Source organism: Rhagoletis zephyria, unplaced genomic scaffold (genome assembly GCF_001687245.7).
Source record: "Rhagoletis zephyria isolate East Lansing unplaced genomic scaffold, Rhagoletis_zephyria_1.1 Rzeph_scaffold_01716, whole genome shotgun sequence".
Lineage (NCBI taxonomy): Eukaryota > Metazoa > Arthropoda > Insecta > Diptera > Tephritidae > Rhagoletis > Rhagoletis zephyria.
The window spans coordinates 99,670-110,547 of NW_016158800.1; the positions used below are offsets into that span (position 1 = coordinate 99,670).

At 40.3% G+C, this 10,878-nt stretch overlaps 1 protein-coding gene across 1 annotated transcript; it reads right to left on the bottom strand.

The window, feature by feature from the left end:
- Positions 1-4,437: 4,437 nt before the first annotated feature.
- On the bottom strand, positions 4,438-7,128 carry LOC108364936 (uncharacterized). Its single transcript, XM_017618820.1, has 2 exons — positions 5,867-7,128; positions 4,438-5,523 (listed from the first exon to the last, which is right to left on the bottom strand). Exons 1-2 carry the CDS (start codon positions 6,722-6,724, stop codon positions 4,552-4,554), a joined length of 1,830 nt encoding a protein of 609 aa, XP_017474309.1. The 5' UTR covers positions 6,725-7,128; the 3' UTR covers positions 4,438-4,551.
- Between the last annotated feature and the right edge of the window lie 3,750 nt (positions 7,129-10,878).

Consider the following 10,878-nt stretch of genomic DNA (forward strand, 5'->3'; position numbering starts at 1 on the left):
AACTTAAAAACTTAAATGTTTAGTGTTAAATTAAGGAAGGTGTAACTAATGTCATTAATCATTATTTCGCCAAGTTAGTTGACTGTGAGTTGAGAATTATTTTATTCAAAGAGTATTTTCTTGAAGTGAAAGATAGTAAAAAAAAGGAGTTAAGACGTTATGATGGGCGCGTAGAAATTTTAGTCGTTTTATGAGAGGAATGGGTTGCGGCTGGAGGGCCGGGGAAATAATCTCGTGTGAGCACATCGAGGTGCGGAAGCCGTTAGCGGTAGTGTACATCGAGGACGTGAGCGCGCGTCCGGTGTAACTAATAGGCTGCGTAGGCACGGTGAGATGTTGCGGACTATGGTAAAAGTGGACAACGAGAGTGTGAACGTGCATTCTGTTGCTACTAGGGAGCCATAGTTGAAGTTCTATGTCTGGAGTTAGGCATAGTGGAGGCACTAGATAGAAGCTGATTCTCTTGAGCGCGGAGGCTACGTTAGAGACGGGAAGCGATTAATTTGTATGACCGTTTCAGACCTAGTACATGTGAAGAGTATAAAGAGATTGNTTTAAAATCGAATTTGTTTGTTTAATATTGTTTTATAATATTATCGATATCATTAAATACCATAAAATATGTTGTATGTTAATGTTTTATATAAGCAGTTAGATGTAAGCATGGACCGTGACCGGTTAGAAGACTTTGTAAGTTGCAGTGATTTCGAGTGTCGGATAAAGGGTGCCTGTAGAGGTCAACTTAAAAACTTAAATGTTTAGTGTTAAATTAAGGAAGGTGTAACTAATGTCATTAATCATTATTTCGCCAAGTTAGTTGACTGTGAGTTGAGAATTATTTTATTCAAAGAGTATTTTCTTGAAGTGAAAGATAGTAAAAAAAAGGAGTTAAGACGTTATGATGGGCGCGTAGAAATTTTAGTCGTTTTATGAGAGGAATGGGTTGCGGCTGGAGGGCCGGGGAAATAATCTCGTGTGAGCACATCGAGGTGCGGAAGCCGTTAGCGGTAGTGTACATCGAGGACGTGAGCGCGCGTCCGGTGTAACTAATAGGCTGCGTAGGCACGGTGAGATGTTGCGGACTATGGTAAAAGTGGACAACGAGAGTGTGAACGTGCATTCTGTTGCTACTAGGGAGCCATAGTTGAAGTTCTATGTCTGGAGTTAGGCATAGTGGAGGCACTAGATAGAAGCTGATTCTCTTGAGCGCGGAGGCTACGTTAGAGACGGGAAGCGATTAATTTGTATGACCGTTTCAGACCTAGTACATGTGAAGAGTATAAAGAGATTGGTAATTCCCTACAAGGATGAAGCCAATACCGATTGAAAATAAAGAAGTTTTTGGAGGACTGATTTTAAAGAAAAATTATAAGATTTTTCGAAAGCTAGATGAAGGATCAGAAACGCCATTAAGCAAATGATGAAGAAGAGTGAGAAGGGCTGAAATAGAGAAGTTCACAAAATATGCAGAATTAAAATGAGAGTGTTTTTCATTCGAGGCCGAATGAAACGCAGGACGGCCGAATGTGGGATTAGTTTACGGAAAGTACCTACGATACTATGACTAATTGGCCGTTAAGAGTTAGTAACCTAGAAATGCAGCCCTACAAAACGAATAAAGGAATAGAACTGGTCTAATGATTTGACGAAAGGGACATCACGTTAGAAGACGGAGAAGACATACTGCTACAACAACAACTTTCCGCTTTATTCATCATAATTTNAGACGTTATGATGGGCGCGTAGAAATTTTAGTCGTTTTATGAGAGGAATGGGTTGCGGCTGGAGGGCCGGGGAAATAATCTCGTGTGAGCACATCGAGGTGCGGAAGCCGTTAGCGGTAGTGTACATCGAGGACGTGAGCGCGCGTCCGGTGTAACTAATAGGCTGCGTAGGCACGGTGAGATGTTGCGGACTATGGTAAAAGTGGACAACGAGAGTGTGAACGTGCATTCTGTTGCTACTAGGGAGCCATAGTTGAAGTTCTATGTCTGGAGTTAGGCATAGTGGAGGCACTAGATAGAAGCTGATTCTCTTGAGCGCGGAGGCTACGTTAGAGACGGGAAGCGATTAATTTGTATGACCGTTTCAGACCTAGTACATGTGAAGAGTATAAAGAGATTGGTAATTCCCTACAAGGATGAAGCCAATACCGATTGAAAATAAAGAAGTTTTTGGAGGACTGATTTTAAAGAAAAATTATAAGATTTTTCGAAAGCTAGATGAAGGATCAGAAACGCCATTAAGCAAATGATGAAGAAGAGTGAGAAGGGCTGAAATAGAGAAGTTCACAAAATATGCAGAATTAAAATGAGAGTGTTTTTCATTCGAGGCCGAATGAAACGCAGGACGGCCGAATGTGGGATTAGTTTACGGAAAGTACCTACGATACTATGACTAATTGGCCGTTAAGAGTTAGTAACCTAGAAATGCAGCCCTACAAAACGAATAAAGGAATAGAACTGGTCTAATGATTTGACGAAAGGGACATCACGTTAGAAGACGGAGAAGACATACTGCTACAACAACAACTTTCCGCTTTATTCATCATAATTTTATGTACGTTCCCACGACAGTCGGGTCTACGTAACCGGAACGACCCAGATTTATATCTGGCCAAGGACTGTCACTCCAGCAACACTCCCCAAAAAGTCTTTGGGGGAATTTGTATGCTGCTACAACAACAACAACGGAGAAGACATGGGTCCCGACGGAATATGCATGCTGATGCTGAAAAATTTGGGTCCTGCGGGGGTAGCGTACCTAACGGAGGTCCTCACAAACCACTTGACCCCAGCGAAGCATCAGCATGGTTTCCGTAAAGTGCACAGTACAACAACAGCACTTAACGCCATAAACACTCAGATAACTCGTGGCCTTAACCGAAACCNACAGTACAACAACAGCACTTAACGCCATAAACACTCAGATAACTCGTGGCCTTAACCGAAACCGTCCCTGTGAGAGAACGATTCTAGTAGCGTTGAATTTGTCAAAGGCGTTTGACACTGTCTGCCATTCCACGCTACTAGAATATATAGAGGTCTCCTCTCTCCCACAGAGGCTCAAACGGTGGTCGGCAAATTATCTGAGTGGTCGACACTCGTCGGTAATGTTTAGAGATAAATCGAGTAAACTCAGAAAAATAAAACAGGGGGTTCCACAGGGTGGTGTCCTTTCCCCGCTACTGTTTAACTTTTACATTTCAAAGCCCCCTCAACCACCAGAGGGAGTCTCGATTGTCTCTTACGCCGACGATTGCTCGATCATGGCGACTGGGAATGGATTTGATGACCTGTGTTCGAAAGTAAACTGGTATCTCTCCGAACTTTCTCGCTTCTTCACTGCAAAGTGTCTAGCCCTCTCCCCTACGAAATCCTCTGCGACCCTGTTCACAACCTGGACGAAGGTCAGGCTACCGCTGGGAATTAACGTCGATGACACACCAATTCCGACGATGAATAACCCCAAAATACTCGGAGTAACATTCGACAGCCTGCTCTCCTTCTCTGCGCACGCAACCGCTATTGTCAATAAAGTACAGAGCCGCAACAAGGTCCTCAAGTCGCTAGCCGGCAGTACTTGGGGCAAAGACAAAGAAACGTTGCTGGCAACATACATGGCAATAGGCCGGCCGGTATTAAACTACGCAGCGCCAGTGTGGTCGCCGGGGAGTAGTAGGACGCAGTGGACGAAGCTACAGACTGTACACAACACCGCACTCAGGACAGCGACAGGATGCCTCCTGATGTCGCCCGAACACCATCTCCACGGCGAGGCACAAATACTCCCCATAAAGGAGCACAACATAATGCTCTGCAAACAGTTTCTGATCGGGAGCCACAGAAGTGGCCACCCAAACAGACAGCTGCTTGCATAGGAGCCCTCGCCTAGGCACGTCAGGAGGCATCTATATGAACTGACGGACGAAGTCCAGAGGTTCATCAAGCAACCTCTGGACCCGTCAGCTTACCGACTGGCCCTGAACGGCATTCAGAGGGAGTCAGTCTCGAGTTATGTAGACTCTAGACCTGTGAATGCCGTTCTAGGCATACCGCCCCCGGACATAGACGTGACGGAGCTTCATCTGCCTCGGGAGACACGAACAACAATAGCCCAACTTCGCTCTGGCTACTGCAGCAGGTTAAACTCCTACCTGAGTATATTGAATGAGGATGTGCCAAATGAGAATCCGGCATGCGGAGAGACCCCACATGACTCGAAACATCTCTTCGCATGCCCGGAAAACCCGACAACCCTAACGGCTTTGTCCTTGTGGACCAACCCAACAGAAGCTGCACGCTTCCTAGGGCTGCCGTTAGTGGAACTTGACGACAACGACTGAGATACCAACCGATCTGGGCGGGGTTGTTGTAGCTGCTACAACAACAAGAACAACAACAACGGACAAGACAAACAAGCATTCGCGTACTTGCGATCGAACGCGTCGGACCACTTAGACGGGCTTCAACCCTATTAAGTTGTAGTTAAGATGTAAACGGTTAATGTAAAAAACTGACAAGAAGCACACGGCAAAGTTTTTTATACATTTTAAAAATTAATTCCATTATCAACGATAGGGTTAACAAGGAATAGATCAGCCTGCACAGTACAAAACAAAATATATTTTACCTCTTGTTGGTATATTCCTTCGATAACATAATTGTTTCCTTTTAAAGTGTGCCCTTGTTGCTGAGGCTCCTTCTTAAACTTAATTTTAATAGTTTTTTTTTCTCCCAGCCGAATTGTAGAGGCTCCAATTTGATCCTCTAAATCGTCCAAAGTGTTTCCCGTTTCGTAAATTAATTTTCGGTCTTCTTGAAGCAGCTTTTGTTGCACCTCATTTAGGTTGTGATTGTGAGCAGAACGTTGCTGAATATTTTTTTGTGCGTGACTAATTGTGTTTTGGAGATTGTGATCGCTTAAATCAGCTCCATTTAATCCAAGTTTCTCACATGTACTTTTTCGATATTTATGACTAAGAGTGTGCGCTCTATCAGCAATTTCTGTCAATGATCCTTCATCTATACTTTGTTGTTGCTGCTGAAGAGATCCAATTTCCTGTAGCTCCTGCCCATTACGTTCATTTTCTGTACACTGATATGTACCTTGCTTTGTACTGTTCGATGGAGTTACACACGTAATATACTTTTTTGCGCGCAATTCTTCAGGGCTATATTCTACACCTGTGCCAGGATATACAAAGTGTTTTGCATAGTGACAACGACGATTTGGATCTTCGGGTTCTTCTAGAAAAAGTGCAGGTTTCCAAGTTTCATAATTATTACGACAGTAAGCAGCAAATTTTCGCGGCAGTTTACAAGAGCCTACTGGTGAAGATGTTGAACTTAACTTCGTTACGAGAAGTTCAACTGCATTTGCTCGACTTTGGTCTATTTGAGGAGCAGAACAGGCCGCTTTTTCATACGTATTACAATAATTTCCTTTGGTAGCTTTTTCTTGTGCAGTACCCCAACTACCTTCTGAATCACTTGGGTGCACTGTACGTGTGGATCCATTAACCTGTGATATAATGTTATTTTGTGAATATATATATCGTCGTTTAAAGTACAAAACCGCGTATCAAGATAATGCAAAACCGCGTATGTGAGGTTGCATAAATTATTTCTAGAGAGTAAAAACACTCATATTTCAAAATGGTTCTCTTTTTTATAAAGCAATAGCACTTCTGGCTAGTATATTTCAGGACGAATGGATAAGGACTGAGCCAAGAGCTTGTGTGAGCAAAGTCAATTTTTGGCAGCCAATGTCAGTTACGCGGTTTTGCAGAATGACGATACGCGGTTTTGTACTTTAAACGCCGATATGTAAAATAAAGCACAAATCAAAGTATGTATTGGCAAACCTTGTTTGTTATAGTCGAGTGTTCTGTTTGAGTTTGAAAATTTAATTCATTTTGGTAAGCCTGCAGTTGGTACAATTGATCCTGCTGAACAGCCATGTTGGCATGCGCATGTGGTTGATAATAGGAATTCGAAGCTGTCGCGGTTGTTTGCTGTCTGTGAAAATTCTGGAGCTGCGGTGTATGCCCCTGTGATTCCATTTGTGCAGTCTGGTGTGGTATCGTGTGCGACTCTTGTTGAAGTTGCGGCTGTGAATGTGTAAGAAGATGAACACATTCCAGCTGCTGGTAATGAATTTGAGGAGATTGTTGATGTTGGGTTAACTGGAGCCCAGGCAGCTGTTGCTGGTGATGCATCGCTATGTGTGCGGCAGCAGTTTGCATGTATAAGAACTTGTTATGTGCATGACTCAGTTCGTCATAGGATTGCGCCTTTTCTTGAAATGCTAGGCTGAATACTGACTCCGCTTCTTTTAGTGCTTGAATAGACTGATAGTATCCTGCCCAACCAATATAGAAAGCCGCTACTTGTCTGCCAACACCGCGTTGGTATAAGACTTGATAGAAATGCAGTGGATGTGTTTGCATTTCAATATATTTTAACCAGAGACGTACCATTCGCAAATCTTGTTTGTAAAAATCACTGTGTTCAAACAGGGCTAGACAGCGTTCAAGAGTTTCGCGAAATTTATTTTCCGGATCACCTCTCAAATGATTTTCATACCAGCAAATGTAGTTATACCAATGATCCAAAGGATCAGGACCTTGATACATCGAGATAGCATTTTCCCAAGCTTGTTTGTCTCTCAGGAAGCCGTGCATTGCATCTGTTGATATAAGCACTGGCAAGCAAGAGTTCATCTTTTCCCCTTAGAATAAAAGCTAGACTATATTTCACAGCTATCACAAGTTTTGAGCACAGACTTTAACTAAATTTATTATTGTTCTACCCTGTGAAACAACTCCAATAAAATACTTGTTTTTACTTTGATGAAGCAAACTACGGGAGCTGAGGGAGAAGAAATTCACCACGACGTATATATCAGGGGTGCTTTTATGTTTCGAATGTACGACAGCCATTTGATAAAATGCAGTTCGAAAGTTTTTTTGTTCTTATAAACACGATAACAAACTATTTTTTACAAAATATGTAAACATTCCACATATTTTTGTAATTCTCTAACGAACAGCCTTCCCATGAAAATCAGATACATTTCGATGTTTGAAAGCCAATGAGCACAGAAAACTACCACTACTTGAAAATGGCCGACACAGGGTGGTTAAACTATAGTCTATTCCAGTACCGCAGTAGGGCACTGTCCACGGTCAGTATTTATTGACGTGATCCAAGTATCGCGATATTTATTGATGGTGTAGCATGCAGTATTGATGGATCGTGATCCATAGCGCAAAATTTCAGGGACCGCAAATAACGATTATCCTTTGAAATTTCAACTCAAAAAATCACGCGGAAAGAGAAATGCTACGTGCATAAGCAGTAAACCAATATATTTCTTATTACTCGGAGTACCTTCAGTGGCACTGATTTTTATTTTTTAATTTTTACTTATAAAAATCAAGTTTAATCATTATATTTTGAGTTTTATTTTTTACTCAGAAAATAATCGTTATGTTTTGAGTTTTATTTTTTGCTCGGAAAATAATGGTTACGTTTTAAGTTTTATTTTTTGCTCGGAAAATAATGGTTACGTTTTAAGTTTTATTTTTGCTCGGAAAATAATGGTTACGTTTTAAGTTTTATTTTTTGCTCGGAAAATAATCGTTACGTTTTAAGTTTTATTTTTTGCCCGGAAAATAATGGTTATTTTAAGTTTTATTTTTTGCTCGGAAAATAATCGTTACGTTTTAAGTTTTATTTTTTGCTCGGAAAATAATCGTTATTTCTTGAGTTTTATTTTTTGCTCAGAAAATAAAACTTAATTTGTGCGCATGCGCATGCGCATGCGTGAATAGACAGGAGGCGGCTGCATTGAACCTTTAACGCCACTGTGGAGTGGGTAATGAAAATACAGATACCAGGGCAGAAACAAAAAGAACCACATTTCTAAAGAAAAGGTGCAAAAAATCGCATACGCATACGCAAAAATTAAGTCTTATTTTTTGAGCAAAAAATAAAACTCAAGAAATAACTATTATTTTCCGAGCAAAAAATAAAATTTAAACCTTAACGATTATTTTCCGAGCAAAAAATAAAACTCGTTATTTTCAGAGCAAAAAATAAAACTTAAAACGTAACCATTATTTTCCGAGCAAAAAATAAAACTTAAAACGTAACGATTATTTTTCGAGCAAAAAATAAAACTCAGTTAATAACAATTAAAAAGTGATTTTTATAATAAAACTTATAACCGTTACAGTCCCTGCAAAATTTCTAAAAATTTTGAAATCTGGATCGCGGATCGCAATACCATCTATAAATATTGAACGTGTAGCACTTTCAAAACGCGATCCATACATTTCGTCAGTACATCTTTTACTCTCATAATGCGAACATCGGCTCTGCCTTCGCTCTCGGGGCTTAAAATCTTGCAAAAAAAATTTTAATTAACATTGGAAATTTTAAAATAATTGTTGAATGCATTATCTGTAAATTATACGGACAAAATAAAAATATTTTCTTGCGTCATAATAAGCTTTCAGCACAAAAATTATGCAAATACTGACGCGATAAATATTGAACATGTAGCATTCGTGCNAGCATTCGTGCGCGATCCATCAATCCATCAATATGGATCGCGATCCAAATATCGTGATAATTACTGACGGTGTGACAGAGCCCTAAATGTACATTTACTAAATGCGATAGCATGAACGCTCTTCGAAAACATATGTTCGAAAGTGCTAAATGTTGCATTTTAAATACAGCAAAAAACGCTGCATTAAGTACACTTCAAATCAATTTAAATTCTTTAGTTATTATTAATTTTTTACTGTTTCCCTTAGAAAAACAGTTATATTTTATTTATTAAATATTTGTTTCTTGATTTCACAACTAGCGTAGATGGTGGCTTGCGTATTGGCATAAAACGAATGTGTTACCAGATTGTCAAAATGAAAAATAAAATAAATGAAAGAGAAGAACGTTTGTGAAGTTTGCTTTTATTTCTTTTGCTCTATTCGCCGTGAGTTTTACACTTATGACGGGTTGAGGTTTTATGCCTCCTCAAAGCAAATGTTTTGCATATATATAAAGATATATATATTTCATATTCTAAAAGAAGGGCTCTGCTGATTATTGGTTATGATCCTCCACCTTGAATATTTATCTGCACAATAAATGTTATATATTAGGTTCTTTCCCATACGCAACGCGGGATCCCGCGGGTGCCCGAAATAGCCCAGAAATCATTCCCGTACTCAACAAACTGTTGTGTTTACATGTTGCCTGCATTTACTTGGGCTTTTAAGGAATAGTGAATGTGTTTTCAATTTTTATATACTCAAAACCAAATTTGTGAAACAAAAACTCAATTTCCAAGAGTTTGCATTTAAGTGACAAAAACAAAAACAACGCGAATCAACTGTTTCTCAAATTTTGGGCTAGAAATGTGGTTTTTTGTCTACCCATACTTCTGGATTATGTTCCATTTTTGAGAGCAAACTATTCGCTTATTCTCTAATTACCGGATCCGGTCCGGATTGTTAGGGAAAGAGCCTTTTTTTTTGAAAAGAGGAGAGGGACCTTGCAGAAAGATGTTGCGCCTCTTTTCTCTGGTAACACAGAAAGGAGAATTCAACGTAGTGCGGGTTATAATCACTAAGCGCGGCCGAAGGCCTCCTACGCGGAAAGCTGTTCTCTGCAAAAGGTGTTCACCCCCTTTTCTTTGGCAACACAGAAAGGAGAATTCTACGTAGTGAGGGTTATAATCCCTAAGCGTGGCTGAAGGCCGCCTACGCTGAAAGGTGTTCTATGCAAATGGTGTTCAGCCCCTTTTCTTTGGCAACACGGAATGAAGAATTCTACGTAGTGAGGGTTATAATCCCTAAGCGTGGCTAAGGCCGCCTACGTAGGAAGGTGTTCTATGCAAACGGTGTTTAGCGCCTTTCCTTTGGCAACACAGAAGGGAGAATTCTACGTAGTGAGGGTTATAATCCCTAAGCGTGGCTGAAGGGCGCCTACGCAGAAAGGTGTTCTCTGCAAAAGGTGTTCAGACCCTTTTCTTTACCAATACAGAGAGGAGAATTCTATGTAGTGAGGGTTATAATCCATAAGCGCGCCCGCAGGCCACCTACGCAGAAAGGTGGTATCTGCAAAGGTGTTCCTCCCCTTTTCTTTGGCAACACGGAAAGGAGAATTCTACGTAGTGAGGGTTATAATCACGAAGCACGGCCGAAGACCGCCTACGCAGAAGGGTGTTCTCGGCAAAAGGTGTTCATCCCCTTTTCTTTGGCAAGACAGAAAGGAGAATTCTACGTAGTGAGGGTTATAATCCCTAAGCGCGGCGGAAGGCCCCCTACACAGAAAGGTGTTCTATGCAAAAGGTGTTCAGCCCCTTTTCTTTGGCAACACAGAAAGGAGAATTATACGTAGTGAGGGTTATAATCCCTATATCCCGCCTAGGCAAAAAGGTGTTCAGCGGCATCTATATTAATAAAAATGCTGTGTTCGTATGTCACGGTCCTCAAAACTCGAGAACGGCTGAACCGATTTGAATAATTTTTTTTGTATTGTTCGGTATAATACCAGAACCAATGATATCGCAGAAAATTGGAGAATTGCCACCTATTTAAAAAATTTTAAACCCAATTATATTGATAAAATAAGTAAATTGTTACAATATGGGTATCAAATTAAAGAGTTTTTAGAAAGATAACTGCTGGAAATATTTTTGACGAGGGTTGCCACCTATTTGAAAATTTTAACTCAAACAAATTGATAAAANGAAAATTGGAGAATTGCCACCTATTTAAAAAATTTTAAACCCAATTATATTGATAAAATAAGTAAATTGTTACAATATGGGTATCAAATTAAAGAGTTTTTAGAAAGATAA

Coding starts and splice junctions, on each gene's coding strand:
- LOC108364936 (XM_017618820.1), bottom strand. CDS start 6,724: ATGAACTCTTGCTTGCCAGTGCTTATATCAACAGATGCAATGCACGGC. Junction 5,524..5,866: donor ACTCGACTATAACAAACAAG/GTTTGCCAATAC, acceptor ATTATATCACAG/GTTAATGGATCCACACGTAC.